The 16,830-nt window shown below is 39.9% G+C and overlaps 1 protein-coding gene across 3 annotated transcripts in view; it reads left to right on the plus strand.

Annotated features, from left to right (window-relative positions):
- The window catches only part of PTPRG (protein tyrosine phosphatase receptor type G), a 704,882-nt gene that overhangs the window by 649,090 nt on the left and 38,962 nt on the right, over positions 1 to 16,830 (plus strand). For all 3 annotated transcript variants that reach the window (XM_045832024.1, XM_045832025.1, XM_045832026.1), the window contains one exon: positions 10,179 to 10,270. In XM_045832024.1, the coding sequence (XP_045687980.1) occupies positions 10,179 to 10,270 (92 nt within the window). The remainder of the gene's footprint in view (positions 1 to 10,178; positions 10,271 to 16,830) is intronic.

Below are 16,830 nucleotides of genomic sequence, written 5' to 3' on the forward strand. Positions count from 1 at the left end.
TCCACCACTGCTGCTGCCGCCTCTCCGCTGTCTCCTTGGCTCCGCCCCAGCTCTGATTCTCCCTCCCTCTTATCCATCTGGATGAATAGGGCTTCTTTAAATCCTTGGTTGTCAGACTTCCATACAGTTCAATTTTCTGACAGTCTGGGTGTTATTTGTTTCGAGATTTACTTGTAATTCTTTTTGTGGTTACCCAGGGAGGTGAAGTGTGCCTACCTACACCCCCATCTCAGCTGCAGGTCAGTACTACTTGCACTATAGCTTCATCCCCCACATAGCCAAGGCTCCCTGGCTCACTTATCTGCCTCATTTCCCAGAACGCTTTTCACCATCCAATTGTACTTGTTTGTGGTGTCCACCCTCTAGAATGAGAGCTTCATAAAGGCAAGTGGGTGCCTCTTTAGGGCTAGAATAATACCTGGCACATAGTAGGTACCCTTTAAATTGTGACAAGAAGGAGTGGAGAGGGCAGGAGGGAGAGAATAAATGAATAAATGTCAGAAAACCTTCCTGAAAGTTCCTAAAAGGCCAGAGCTGTGAAGCTCAGAGGCACAGTCAGTCATTCTTGGAATACAGAGAAGGAATGTTTCCTTGTTAGTGAACCCCCAATAGGTATAGTTGTGGTTGGGGACTTACTTGGCCCTCTCTGTGTCTGTGTATGTTAGCTCATTAGATTCTGTTGGAATTGGACAGGTTCTCCCCATCTAGTCAGCTTCTCAGTAAAACCTGATCCCCAGAAACAAGAGGGTAGCAGGAAAATTTCACTCTTGGGGCAGAGGAGCTGCACTGGTGCTTTTGAGAGGAAAGGAAGCAGGCAGGACACATGTCTTCCACTAGCATGGGAAAAATAGTATTGTCAAATTGGCCTGATTTGTGCAACAGCATGTGGCTAATCACTTTCCTCTTGCATCACCTAGAATATCTGTTGACTTCTGGAAATTGCCTGGGAGCCTCTCTCCTCTGAACTGATTCATGTGACAAACACAGCTGTTGGGTAGTTGTGCAGTTGAGATCTGTTTTAAAATGTTAAATGGTGAGACACTTCTTGTGCTGTCTCTGTTTTCACTGTTTCCACTGGATTAGGTATCAGAAAACCTAGTCTCTTGCCCTGCATCCATTATGAAACCTTGGGTCTACGACCTCACCTCTCTGAGCATGAGTTTTCAGAGTCTGTCAGGTGAGTGGTGTCTCTGCCCTACCTGCACTCAAGGTGATAAGTGTAAAAGTACTTTGGAAACCAGAGAGTAAGCCAAAAGTGTCAGCTGGGAAGTCATGCTGGTGGTCATCCCAGCAGCCTGGAGAGCGAGCATTTGTGTGGTTCTCAGGTTAAGATCATCCCTAATACTGAACCACACCCACTGGCTGTGCCCTCTGTGCCATGCTCTTTGACTCAGGCTTTGGGACTTCCAGATCTCTGGGAACCTCAGAAAATGCCATCAGTCATTCCTGCCTTGCCACACCTCTGAGTAGGAGTCTTAGACTAGAAGTGCTTTTAAAATCTTTTCTGAATCATTTGCCAGCTACCTATTTAATTACCAAGTAAAATACTTACAACCCAAAGGCATTCCTTTAAATGTGACTTCCTGCTAGTTCCTATTCATTGTAAGTACAAGAAAAGAAAGTGTCTTCAAATTCGCCTCTGACAGAAATCCATGGTTCTCGATTGTGCCTCGCTTGGCATAGCAGATGCATCCTTGGCAAGTTGTTATGCGTTCGTAAAAATGAATAACTTTAGCTGTAATGCAGTGTGGTGTTCAAGAACTTACCCAGAGAAACCAAGAGTGAGGCTGCTCTGTTTTCTCAGGTTTTCACAGGTAACAGCCTTTCTAACTATGAAGAGGTGCCTGGATGAACGCATTGCACCCTTAACTGGGAAGCAGTACCCTATGTGACCTGTCTTCAAATAGTTTTTAACTCAATCCCCATTTCTTATTTTTCTTAAATTAAGCACCACAATCCTGTTTAATAATTACATTTGTAAAATATTTTAATTTTTATGAAGCACTTTAACCATCTATTATGTTCTTTATTCTTAATTCATTATAAGAAAAACACAATTCGTAATAAATTTGTGAGTTATTTTCACCCTGTTAAAACTCTCAATGCAACTTTTCTTTAATGGAGACTTTCTTGCGATGGTTTTAAATGATTTACCTTAGGAATTATCTACTTGTTCTTATTTCTAAAAATAATAGGGTATTTATGTAGCTCTTATAGAACACTTATTCTGCCCACTGAATCTCAATCACATCTTATCCTTGTTCAAAACCTAAGAATTGTACTACTGGCCCAGATTTATCAACTTATTTTATCACTTGAATGCCTCATTTTTTATAACTGATTTTTTAAAAGATATATCCAGACAACTACCAGTAAACTGAACCATCATACTGGTTAAAAAATGTGTGTAACAGGGTAAGATTGAAAATTTGGGTACCAAACTGCTGTAAAATAGAGCTCCTGCATCAGCATTGTAGAATGTGTAATATATCTGTTCCTAGAATTTATTTTACATTTATCCTTTTTTAGAAAACATCATCATCACCATCTAATATTTATCAAGCATTTACCAAGTTCGTGCAGTATGTTTATTTTCACTGTAGTCCTACAGAACTGCTGCAAGTGATATCTCCATTTTACAGATGAAGAAACTGAGGCTCAGAGTCATTATTTAATTTGCCCAAGGTGACATAAATAAATGGCAGAGCAAGCATTATAATTCTGTGTGACTTCAAAGCACAGATGCTTAGCAATGGCTCTGCTACCTCTTGGTGTGCTATTTTGGCAGTTCTGATGTCTGGAATCTTGAGGCTCTTCATTTTCAATCAAGACATCTTCAAAATCAAAATATGAATATTGTCTTTAGTTTTTTCCAAATTGTTCTTTCACTAGTACTTTATCTGTACTTTCTTTCACTGGCACTGACCATTTCCTTTTGCATTAAATTCTCTTTCATCTTCCTGGAGTTGATCATTCTTCTGTTAAAGTTTCCTCCATATCAAAGAATCTCTCCCCTTGCCTTTGTTCTCTAGTCATTTTTATTCTCCTCCTTCCTAAGAAAAAGACTCTCAACCCACTGATACTTTAATTCCCTGTGCAAAATAGGCCTGTGTGATTTAAATGACTTTAGGAGCAATTCATAAACATGTTGAGTAAGTTTAGACACTAAAGCAACAACTTTTAAATGATTCTGCTGTGGTTTACATTCATAAATAAATAGCTCTGATCTTTCAATCCCAAAGCATAAGTAGAATCAGTAAGTTATTCTGACTTTAGAAAAGGAATATAAAATAGGCAAATGGTTAAGGAAAGCTTTGCTAACCTTTTGATAGTCAGCCCTTGGAGAGAGCAGTTTATAGGTATTTTTGAGCATTTTTAAGTTAATCAATTTTACTAATTTTAACAGTTTTAGGAATTTAGACTCTGCATTGTATACAATCTTGTAAGAATGAAGATGTTTTTCCTGGTCTCACCTGCACCTGTGTAAGACATGGTAGCTGAGGTTAGTTAGCCACATTAGAAAGCACCAATAATGCAAGACAATTTATTGAACATGAAAGAGGTGCTTTTCTATTTTTTAAGATTTTATTTATTTATTTTAGAGAGGGGAAGGGAAGGAGAAAAAGAGAGAGAGAGAAACATCAATGTGTGGTTGTCTTTCCTGCTCGCCCCCCACCCCCCGCTGGGGACGTGGCCTGCAACCAGGCATGTGCCCTAGACTGGGAATTGAACCAGTGACCCTTTCATTCTCAGGCCTGCGCTCACTCTGCTGAGCCACACCAGCCAGGGTGAAAGAGGTGCTTTTGAGGTTAGGTTCCAATCATTACAGAAGTGACATTAGTTCTTTCACCATAAAAATTGTGAATTGCAGTGGCTGCTCCCTGTATGATGTTTGGGAAAAGTGGGTTTTCTCCCCTTCCCCAGATATGTTAAACTGTGGCTCCTGCAGGAGAAGAAAAGGGGCTTTGACACTTTTATTTGTCACTGATGGTTTTTCAAAATCAAATGTTCCATGGCTACTGGTTCCCCATGTTTAATGTGTGAGGATGGATATAATTGAACGCAGTAGCCTAGCCGTCAGTCCCTTCGCAGGCTTTCCATCTTCCAAGATAACTGAAGTGGTCACGAACTTCTGTCCTTTAAAATCCACATTATTCTGAAACCTACAAGTACTTTTAAAAATCTAGTATTCCCAACATGGGGGTGTTGCTTTGAAGTAACAAACTTGAATAATATTTTTGCTGTGATTATTAATGAAGCCTTATGTACATATTATCACTTATAAATTATATTTACTGTATCATATTACTTACTCTCTTAGACTTTCATTGTATATAGCTTCTTAATTCAGAAATTAGCACATGAAATTAATCTGTTTATAGAGCATGTTGAAAGGGCTTATCCAAATGTGCATATTGTCAAACACAAATGTTCTTATAAATGCTTTTCTCTGGAAATTAGAAAATCAAACTTTCTAATAAGAGCATTACAAAACGGAATGTTGCTGCTAACCAGTAGCTTAGAAATCTAGAAATGATTACTGCCTTTCTGGTAGTTAAATACATTTTAGTAATGGGAAGGTCGCTGGCTTCAGCAGGGTGCCAGCATATCAAAGGGATTTCAACCTGCAGTTTAAAACCCTTGGGATTAAACCAACCTTGTTGGCATATTTTATTTATACAAAGATAGTCTCTGAAGGAGATTCATTGGTCTTTTGACTATAATGAAGCACTTTCTTCCTTGACTTTATTATCTCATAAATGAAAAGATATTTCTTTTTATGGCAGGAAATAAAATGTTCCAATCTCCACAACACTCCTTGCATTCTAAGAGTCTAGACAAAAATCTATTTGTTGTGTCCTAACTCAAGAACTGAAGTCTCGATAATGTTCTTTTATTTCATATTTGCTTTATCTTCCTAAGTTGATAGTAGCCAAGAGAGAGGCCTGAGATTGGCTTTGGAGGCTGAGAGGGCAGACAAGAAGTGTACTGAGTTCCTAAGTTGGAGATCTGTTTGACAGAGGAGTGGTTAACAGTCCCTGATAATAGCCCAGTCCTGGGACTTGAGGTTGGGGGGAAAGTCTGTCAAGATTTGACTTCATCCAAGTGTTGTGCTGGGACTTCACAAGTTCTCCTTGCCCACAGACAGATTTGATTGGAATTTGGAATAGGATTTGAGGGAACCACTATGGATTAAATGAACTTTACAGAGATTGGTCACAGAGTGAGTGACAAGCCCCTGTGGAATCTCAGTGGTAATTACATATGTACCCACACACTGCCAGAGTAAGCAGGCAGGAATATATTTAAACAGACCTTAAGCCACTTAACCTAAGCAGCTAAGTATCTGGGCCGGTAGGCTGTATGCTGTAACACTTGATGTACCTGGCATCATCAAGCAGACCAGAGCACCAGTGCGAGCTTTCCAGGTAACTGAAGCTTACCCTGAAAGCTAAAGCGATTCACTTCAATCCTTTTTGTTGGAAAGTTTATTTTAAATGTGTTGTGTTGTATGGTTCTCTTCCCTCTCAAACCATGTATTTTTAATTTAAGGTCTAGAGAAGTCCTATAATGTGAAAGAAGCCAACTTGGGAGTCAGCTTTGGCCCTATTACTTGATAATGACAATGGACTTTAGCCAAGCTCCTTGGTCTCTCTTAGCCCATTTTCCCATCTCTAAATAGAGGTAATGATAGCCCCTAGGTCTTGGGTGGCAGGGGGTGGCGGGTCATACATGTAAAGGAACTAGCACCTAACGGTAAATCACAGTTATTATGCATGTACTAAAAGCCCAGTGCTCCAATAAGTACTTACATTATCTAGTTTACTTTTTGTAATACTCTGTGAATTAGGTGCTGTCGTTATTCCCATTTTATAGTTGAAGAAGGGGAGTCACACAGAGGTGAAGTCACACCACCAGGCAGTCTGGCTCCAGTGTTTGCATTCACACCATTGCCTCTGGGAGCCTGGTACTCAGGGAGTACCCCACCACTGCAGCTGACAGAATGACAGCTGCACAATTTTACTGTCTTGCAGGCCAAAGGGCCCACCCCACAGCAGTGTCCTGCGGTGGCTGTTCAGGCACAGCCTAGGGTGCTGATTTTTCCTTTTGGATATCAAACCAAAACTGCAGACAAGAAAGCTTAATTTTTCCATTTTTCTTTATTAGTCTGTTATTCCTTAAGATTAAGGGAAAGCAGAATTAGCATATGCAAGGAGGCTGGAAGCATAGGCAAAGTCTGGGTGCTTTCCCTCTGCTGGCTCTGAGTATGTAAGTACAACAGAGACCTAACCACAGGTTTTGGAAACAACCTTTTTCTGTGTTCAGATACATTTTTCCCTATTTCCTGCCGTGTTGCATTTGAGGCTATTGTTATTAAACTCTTTTCCTCCTAAAATCTCTTGGCTTTGATACTTTCTTCTCAGGAGGTATTCACCCTCTTTGAATGCTCTGCTTTTGGTACCTACAAACCAAAGATTAATTTCAGGTTTCAGCAGAAGTGAAACAAACATTTGGCTGTGGATTTGCCAGAATAAAAAACCTCTTACCTACAGAATTTAATCCCAACCACAAAAGGCTAAAACCTTAGAATGAAGTATAAATATGATTTACTAAGAAGCAGTCCACTTTTCAGATACTGATTCATGGGGTGATTTAGTGATAACTGTAGTGGTCCCTTCTTTTTTTCTTTTTTCTTTTTTTTTTTTCCTAATTTAATACACCTTGGTTATCTGAAAACTCTGTAAGTAAAATTTTTGGCACAGAATTACAAAGCAACATTTTGTCAGATTAACTGAGCTATTCTATTTCCTCGCCTTTCCTTGAAACTGTGGTGCTTTGAGAGTGAATCACAGTGCATAGGAGCACAGGCTTTCGGTTCAGTATACACCAGGATTCAAATCTCAGCTCTGCCTTGGCTTCCTTATGTGTGATATGAGGATAACAGTGTGCCCTTTAACTAGTTCTTACAAAGATAAATATATGAAAAGCATATAGTGCAGTCCCTAGCAACCAGTAAGGGCTTAATAAATGGTGGCTCTCTTCTCTTTATACTGACTGTCACTAGACTGTCTTTCATCATAGAGTAACAAACTCCCATCTAGCCTGTGGTCAGTGAGAACATTTTCACTTGGATTCCAGCTTTTTTTTGTCTTTGCCCACCCCCCATCACCATTCCATCAAAGACATGCATTCTCACCTGAGTTATCAGATCCATCCTTTGGTGACACTTATCATCCTTACTGTGTGGTTACACAGTGTCCCTGCATTCACTATGTCACCTTCCTCACTTCTCCAACACGCAGCTTGCCCTTGGGCAGAGACCCACCCCTTCTCTAGTATCTGGCTGAGTCCTAGGTGCTCAGTCAACACCTCATTCAGATGTTTCCCCTTCACACTTCCCTACGCCATACCTGTTCTTTCTGAGCCAGAGAACTCTTGATGTTGGATCGGTGGCCAGCTTTTGCAGCCACACTCTAGCCTTCAGTTAGTTTATCTGAGCTTCTATCTCAACTATAAGTTGAGTATGAAAATCTTACATGTTAATGCATGTACATAAAAGGGCACTGGTCCATCGTTACACTGCTAATACTCTGTGTATTTGTTAACAAAACTCAGATATTTAGATGGAAATAGCATCTTACAGATGGATAGCTTCTTAAAACACAGGGTCTGTCCAGATGAAGATTGAGCAGTGCAGGTCTATGATGATGTCCTAATTGCTTGGCCTTCTGCTAGATGCAGCAATTGTATTTTATCTGGCTCGTGTTGAAAGAAATGTAATAGAAAACACTATGTAAGAGGAAAACTAATATGGCTTCTAATTAGTCATAGCCTTATATTCATCTTACTATTGAGAAAAAAAGATTTATGACCCCTCAGTTTCATTTATCTTGATTAAAAGACAAATAATGTGTTATGTGGGTAGCTGATGGTGGTCAGTACAGCATGCATGTTTGGGGTGTGTGCATCTGTCTGTCTGCCCATTTTATGGCATTACTCGTGGTGCCTGGAAACCCAGAGCGGCGTGGTCAGACTTCCTTGAACAAGGAAGCAAGTTGGAGAGACTGGTGAGTCATGTATTGCCATGATTAGCATGCGAGCTCTACTGGATTTCTGCTGCATCTAGTCATGGGGGTAGCAGGCAGACTGTTCTCTGGGCATGTGTGCTTTAGCTTGGATATTACAGTTGAGCACTTTGCAGGAAAAAATAATAAATTGTTAACATTAAAGTATGTTTTTATGACTTAAGGTGGGCTGTGACCTTTAAAATGCTGTGGCTTGTACCATGTGGAATAAAGTAGCTTTAAAGCTGATTTTTTTTTTCTTATTTTGAACTAGAGTCCATGTGCTTAATCATGGCACCATAGCTTTATTAGGAATGTACAATTCTAAACTATCATCATGAAATAAATGTTGTCTGCAAGCTATTACATTATTAACAATGACACACTGCCCTTGGAAATGGGAGAGGCGCTGGGGTCTTCATCCTGGGGGGTCTGTGGGACTGGGTTGTGCTCCATTGCACTTACTTTGCCTCTTGTTTGACAAGGAATTTATTCTTGGGTTAATCTTTTTTTCAGAATCTCCAATTTTGTACATATTAACCCCTTTTTCAACCTAAGATAATTTCTTTGCCATTTAATCATTATTTTAGAATTTGCTTACTTCTAAACATTTTAAGTGAACTGATCAGATAATTTTGGAAATTTTTCTCCAACTGTGCATTCTGCTAAATATTCTGGGGAAACATTTTGGCTCTGCTTACTTTGTTAATGCTGGTTACATCATTACAGAGCTATAGATTTCTTGGGCGTGCAAAATGATTGCATATTCATGAACATCTTCAATCCTGAAATATTTGTAAATAACTTGGCAATTTTTTCATAAGGTGGCCTATTAAAATGATTAGGTCTTTAATTTGTTCACACAGAAAGAATTTGTGCATACAGAGCACCACCTATTTGATAAGTAACACTGCTACGCTAGGCAATTTGGATTATGAACATATAAATCACCTTCCTTAAACAAAATATAAGAGATGCTATTTTCCGCTTAAGAATGATTCAAGTTTGAAAATGTCAATAGATGCAAAAAGCCACCCTAGAGCTTTGCTCTCTCGAAAGAAAGAGGAGGAATGACATAGTCAATGTTAACTGTCACCAGATGAAGGGAAATCAGATTGTCAGGCCTGGATCTATAACATTCTTGCCAAAGTAGGACCTCATTTACACATACAGATCTTCATACCCTTTGCTAAGAAAAGCATCTGTGGCAGTTTAGATGTTTGTGCGTTTGCCAAGGATCTTTCACTCTGAATAAAGTAAATGTCATGTCTGTTGTTTATCTCGCATTCAGCAGAGTATTTTTAAAAGGAAATATTTGTGGGGGAGGGAAGAGGTTGGGGAGCTCGTTAGTGGGGTGTGGCCATTTTACAGCAGTACTCAAGTATCACATCAGGTCAGATAAAGCTGCAGAAAACCTACTTGGGACGCACGAACTGAGATAGTCCTTGTGAAGTGACAACACTAATAAATCGGAATGTGGAGTCTTCCTGAAGCTATACCTAGTCTGTCAACACCAGAAAAATCCAGTTATTTGAGCCAAACTGATTATTTGGCATCATGTGGACACAGCTGTCTTGAACTGAAATTTTGAACACTTAAACATAGATGGCATTGTCCCTGAAGCCAGCTGGTAAAATGGCATCTATCTGTAATGGTGTATAAAGATTGCTTAGACATCAAAGACTGGAAATAGAACATAATTGCTCCAACTATGAGCTGGACCCTATTGAATAGCAATTTAAAAAAAAAAGCCCTAGGTTGTGATAAAATTTCTTGACAAATAGTTACCCTCGATAAGATCAGACTTTTGGTTAAGGGTATAATATGATCATTTAACTATGTAAATTGCCTTGAATATAAAAATAGACATAATTTTTTATGATGAACCTTTTTTAAAAAACCTAGTTAACCTAGCTCATAGGCATTCAAAATCATAATGAGATACTGATATAAAATAGATGCTGATGCTTGTCTTGAAGACATCTGTTTTAGGTGATACAATTATATCACTCTTTTCAAAAATCAAATATTTGTCTTCTATCATCCCTTATGAGTGTTATTTGTTTAGTGAAAGTGGACTGTGTGACTCTGAATATCATTTTATTCCCACAGATGACATGGAAGCCATTCCTGTCAAACAGTTTGTGAAACACATCGGTGAGCTCTATTCTAATAACCAGCATGGGTTCTCTGAGGATTTTGAGGTATGTTTTAAAATGAAATTTCCAGAGACCTAACTCTTATTTTGCAGGGATTTTTGTAAATTGGAAATGAACTTACTTAATGCATAACAATGAGGAAAGTGGTGATTTTTTCCCTTTCACTTATAATTTTAACAGGCATTCTTTTCAAATAAAAATTAGGTTGCACATGTCCTGAACATGCACTTCTATGAAAGACCAGGCTTAGCAGTGAAAAAAAAGGCAAATTCAGGGCCTTCATATTCATTGTAACTGGGACAGCAGCCATAATACAGAGGAGAGGGCTCGTTATCCCACATCATTTCCAGGGTGTACAAGATGTGGTGGGGACAGCAGATCTGAAGTTTGAGGAGCATGATGCTGGCTCCACCATAATGAGCTTTGTTATCCTTGAGCCAGTCACTTCATCTCTGACCACTGGTGTCCTCATTTCTTAAGTGGTACCTGTGATGCCTACCTTCTAAAGTTGTTGGGAAAAGTGAATGATTACTTAATCTTTGCAACTGCTGGGTTCCCAGTGAAGCCCATGCAAAGGTTGATTGCTGATGTTGTCACAATTATTACTCCTTGGAGACAAGACTTGGGTTAACACAGCCTCCTAGTTCTAAGAACTGGCTGGCATGTAGGAAACAAGGTAGAGAGCAGCTCACAGCCCCCTGCCAGCTCTGGATTCCCTGCCAGTTCCACAGTGACAGGGCGTCAATGAGGAGCTATTAAACAGACTGCCCTTTTCGTCACTGAGGCGCTTCAAGAAGGCACATCTCTGGCAGCAGGAGTTGTGCAGAGGAGGCCAAGTTTTCATGGCAGCTCAGCTGTCTTCTAGCTTTCTGGGTAAATCAGTTCCTTTCTCTGTCTCATTTCCACTTGAAAATGGAAATGATGATGATGATGATGATGATGATGAAGCTAACCTGTCTACCTCTTTTTGCAAAATTGGTTATGAGGGTCCAAATGACATAATGGAAAGTGAGCACTTTGAGATTCTCTAGAGCAGCAGTCCCCAACCTTTTTGGCTCCAAAGACCAGTTTCGTGAAAGATAATATTTTCATGTACCAGAGTTGGGGGGATGATTTCAGGATGATTCGAGTGCATTACATACAAGCTCACATCCTGCTGTGTGGCCCAGTTCCTAACAGGCCTGGACCAGTACTGGTCTGCAGTCCAGAGTCTGGGGACTTCTGCTCTAGAGCCATACATACAGCTGGGAGGTGCAGTTATTTTGCATGGAGAGTGAGGAATAAAAAACAAGACCAAAAGCCCCCGTCTCCATGCAAAATTTCTGAGTTTCCAACGGCCATCACAAGGCAATTATATTGACAACTCATGTTAAATAAAGTATTTCTCTTAGTTTTTTATTTGTTTTTGTTTTGTTTTTTGAGCAGAATCAAAGCAAAGGTGGTAGAGTGAAAGAACCCTCTGATTTTTCATGCAAAGTCATGTTTAAAGTAACAAATAAAAACATGTCAAGTATTTAACGTGCCTATTAGATGCTAACCAAAAAAGGTGCCTATTCCACTACAAAGAACATGGTTTAAAGTCAAACATTTTGTATTCATGAGGACAGCAACTGTGTGTGGTGTTAAAGTGATTTAGTTCAATTGACTGTTGGCTGGATGACTGAGCAAGAATATTGAGGCATTTAACTATGTTGATAGTATTCAGGACAAATATTTATCCTCTAGAGAACAGAATTTGATCAGGATGATCAAATGCAACTCCAGTTTCTCAATTATTTATGATTTGAGATCCCAGTGCTATTCATCACAGCTGGTTTTGACACCATTTAATTATTCAAAATAATCAGCTACACCTCTGTAAGCTTGATCTGACTTAAAATGGGCTTTGCTGCATCAGAATAATGCCTGTTAACAAGTCCTGTGCATCTGTACCCTGTTTCTATCAAAACATCAACAACAACAAAACCTACTGTGGCCATAAGCCTTTGTAGCCTATATTGAACTTCAGAGTTTAAATGTTACTGGCTGGTAGTTAGGGAAGGAAATGGGGTGGGGGGACAATGGGGCGGGAGGCATTGTTCTCCTGATGTCATTTCAAGATCAGGTTTGAAAGGGTGGAAATCAGAGCTATTCAGAATGGGAAGAATATCCTTTCTTCTGATTCAGAACGGTGAGGCTGCAACGTGAAGTGGGGAATGAGACAGTATCAAATCTCACTAATGCACTGTCATCTTCTCATATAGGGAAAGTCTGAAGTATTTAAAAACAGTATTTTTGCCTTTTGGTGGCTCTGCTAAAAAGGAAAATGGGTAACAGTCTATATAAAACAGTATTAAGGCTGTTTTATAAACAAGAGAGTGTAATAGGTATAAAAGGAAGGTCAGGGAAACAGATCTTGTGTGATTTTAAAAAACCACAAACAAAACATTCATTATGTTAAGAGAGTAGTAACCTTGGCCCCAGATGTCAGATCTCTCTATGTGGAATAGTAATAGATGGATGGCCCGTGCATACTTACCTCCTCAGTAGCACCCCATGACAGGTGGCACTTTACTGTTCCCATTTTACAGATGAGGAAACTTGACCCAGGAGAAAACTAAGGCTTTGGGTGGCTTCATTTTGAAAAGATAGAAACAGGTGTTCAGATCAGGACTGTCTGAAGCCAGCACACATGTTTAACCTTAACCCCCTCCAGACTTTCAGTAGAGTAGTGTCCTGTAATGAGCTGAAGTCAGAAGGAGAAAATCCAAGGTTAGCAGTGATTGTCTAAAACTGATCATGCTGCTGACGGGCCAACACTTGCCTTGACAATAAAAACAGGGTGGGGGGCAGCCAAAATTAAGGAGCTGCCACTAAGAATGTTGGAAGTCCATTACATAACCTTTTTGGTCTAGAGCCTTCCCAGAATGCTGAGAATCTGACCTATAAAAATCTGAATAAAGCCCTAAAATTAAAGAACTAATCTTAAAATCATAGAAAAATACCACTTAACAGTTGATATTTGGCTACTAGGAGGAAATAAAACAATTCACCTACCAGTTATGAGTACCTTATAGCCTCTGGAAATAATATAAAGTACAAGGGTGAATTAAAGACTCTGCCCTCAAGTTCTTTGCTGGGGTGAGGCCGGAGGGTACACCAGTGAAATAGAGGGCAAAGCAAAGTGAGTACTAACACAGACCCAGCATTCTAGGGGAGTGCAGAGGAGAGGGCCCACTCTGAACTTTGATTGGGTATCTCACCAAAACTTCTATTTGCCCCATCATCTTTAAAAATCATGGATGGACGTGAAAAAAATTTTGGTGAATAACTGTCACTTTCTCAGAACTTTGCTGCTTGGAAGAGAATGAGAGAAATGACTGACTGGTAATTTTGAGTCTTTGTGTAGAGGTGATGTTGAAAGCAAGTCTTTTGCCCTTGTCGGATAAATTTTGGAGCCTGTGAAAGCTGGAGACGTTATACCTCTAGCAGATTTTGCAGTCACAGGAAATAACATCAGCCGTCATCTCAGCTACGGCATTCGATGACTCTGTTCCCTTGGCTACCTGAGCTGACTTCAACCACCAGAGTCTTCCCCAGCCTCCTTGTCATAATCCAGGAGGCTTCCAAAGGTACCTTGCTAGCATAATCTTTCAAAAAGAGGGAGCTTGAGGCTCTGGCGTTGGCAGAATTAACAGGCAGGGTCAAGAGCATCACAAGATTAAAGACTGAGGCCAGAGGTCCAGGATCCTTTGGGGTGTCGCCTGTGTTGCAATTAACTCCAGCTGAGCTAAATTTGGGCCATTTGCTCATTTTAAATCAAGAGAACAAAGCTTTGTCCACCTGAGCCCATGCACTGAGGGACCAATGGCCACAAGCACTATGTAGGATGCAGAGTTCATGTTGCCCATGACACATAATGGGGAACAGAGGCGTGATGCTGCATGCAGACTGCCAGCTGCAAGGTGGCAGAAAATGAACCTGCAGAGTTTCCAGAGCCATAGTGACAAAATGCCAGTATGGATCTTAAATGGCTTGAAGATAAATGTTTTTAAACCCTTATTGTGAAGAAAATCATGGTTGGTTAAGATGAAGTTTTTATGAAGAGTGAGACAAAAGTGAGTTAGGCAAAGTTCACAGATTGTATAAAAAGGATAATGTTATTTTATAGACCTGTGGCAGGATAATAGGCACTGTGATGTACACTCCAAAGATGGGGTCGTGTGCTGGAGCGGTGAGGCGGGGATTTCTGATAGAGACACCTGGATTTGGAGGGGAGAGAACAGGCATTCGGAGCTAGGGAAATAGCAAGGAAGCAAAGGGCACAGAATTAAAACTTTGGGATTGGGAAGGGTGTTGGTGAAAGATATGTTGGGAACCTGAAAGGCTGGCTAAAGAATTTAGAATCTATCTATAGGTTTCTGAGCAAGACAATAATAACAAAGTCAGAACAGCATTTGAAGAAAATCAGTGTGGCAGCAGTTGTAGCCTGAGCAGAGAACTGATGCAGGAAGATGCAGTGCAACCAGCATCTGGCGAGGGGCTGCCCTGAGTCTGACAGTGCGAGCGCTGGGCTGTCCTCAGGACTGAAATTTGTCAGTCTTCTGTAGAACTCTCCCTGCAATGCCATTTAGGCTGCCTGAACTCAGGCACTAAGAATATTACACATACTCGGCCTAACACTTGGTCACCAGGTCAAAATATTTCTTCTCAGCTTGTTTTGTAAAGCTGAATAGTAATCCAAAAGATTTCTAGACATACTTTTGTTCAATTATTTGTTCATATTGAGCCACAGAACAGCAGGACAGTACGTCTCCATGTGCCCTTGGACAGCGTCTCACCATCAAGTCCAGGCAGAAGGAGATTTAGCCTATTCCATCTCCCAAGGAAAAATATATCAACTTTAGTGTTTATGTTCATTTTTAAAGTTGTACTGTATTTTAAATCGCTTGTCTTCACTCCACCATCTTCTGTGGTTGTGTGCCTCTTAGTCTTAAGAATACTCATTTTGAGAATTCCATCTTTGTTATATAGACAGTAAAATACAAACTTAAATCTGAAACTATTTATCAGAGTGCTAAATAGGTAACTTTACCATACATACTCCATCAGCCAGTGTCACTTTGAACGTTGCGACACCTATTAAAATCACATTAACTTTGAAATGCCATTTCTGATGGGAAAAGGCCACCCCAGGATCAGATGATATTATCAGCATCTAAATGAGCCAAGCAGCAACTGCAAGGAATTACAGATGACATTATCATCAACAGGACAGAATCAGAAGGCCTTAGGCAAACCTCCTGGGTTCTATAAAATCAGATTTAACATTATTTATGACTATTCTTTGTTTTCTGTCATTCACATAATTGGAAAAGGGAAATAGAAGTGACAGATCAGACCGAGGGTTTTAGATAACAGAAAGTTTGATTGGCCCTATTGAATGACTGCTTTAAACAGTGCAGACAGCTCCTCCCAAAGCAGTCTTGGTCAATTGCATTATATTATAATAGGGGCTCAGCCTTAGTCCATAACTAGGGTGGTCAGATTTACACAGTGGAGAAAAATATCAGTAAACAAAGCGAATCTCAAACTAAAGTACTAAAAGCTAGAATCCTCGCAAGAAATTTCAGCAACTCAGCCCTCAAGAGATATATGCCAAAGGTCTGACCTTTAAAATCCAGCAACAAAGGATGTCAGCTTATTTCAAGGATTTGTGTATAGATTGCATTAGTGTCTTCCATTTTCAAAGTTTTCTGCCCTCATGGTATTCAAAAGCGTATACCTCAGGCTTTCAGGGCAATTCTGAAAGGCTAGTTCCACAAACACACTTGTGGCTAGGTTTGCTTATGTTCTTGTTGCTATTAAGATCTTACCTCAGGGCTCTGTGCCCAGCACTTTATCTTGTTTTAGGGGGAAGAGCCAAAGACAGCCTTAGACCCCTTTAAACTAGCATTTGCCAAACCATAGGTTATAAACCATTAGAATAGAAAATATCAGAGTTTATCACATTTAGTAAGAGTAAAGAAATGGTAAGAATTGTCCTGAAAAACACACTTTCCCCAGAGAGGTATGTTGAATTAAAGCCTGTGGGACTTTTTTTCTTTTCTTTTTTTTTTAATGGACAACTGGGAAGGCCTACAACTATGAAAAATTCTATCTTCAACATCCAAGAAACAGGAGTCCTTAAATATGGTTTCTTTGACTAGATTGCATCCTTTTGTTTTTATACCCCAAATTCTCCAATTAAAGTGAGTTCCTCCTTGGAGAGAACAGAGGACTCCTCACTGCGAAGTAGTCTGTGAATATAAAAGACAGCCAGTTCCTTGTGTTCATTATGCCTGATGTAAATGCTGTGGAAAACATCCCTAATTGCTAAGCAACTCCTTTGTGAAAAAAAAACGTCTGCATGCTCCTAAACTCTGTTACATCTGCTACGTGTAAAACTTTTCTCCTGATAATTTTGTGTCACTTTGCTCCTGCTCTTTGTAGCAGCTGTGCACTGCTAATGACTTCCCTTATTAGTCAGCTCCAGTACTTTCTTGGGTTTGAAGCATGCAGTTTAGAAAAATTTGACTTTTCAGCACCCTTATTTTAGGCTAATGGATAACATTTATATCCATGAC

The sequence above is a fragment of the Phyllostomus hastatus genome, unplaced genomic scaffold (assembly GCF_019186645.2).
Source record: "Phyllostomus hastatus isolate PE091 unplaced genomic scaffold, TTU_PhHast_1.1 phas_contig_16, whole genome shotgun sequence".
Classification (NCBI taxonomy): Eukaryota; Metazoa; Chordata; class Mammalia; order Chiroptera; family Phyllostomidae; genus Phyllostomus; species Phyllostomus hastatus.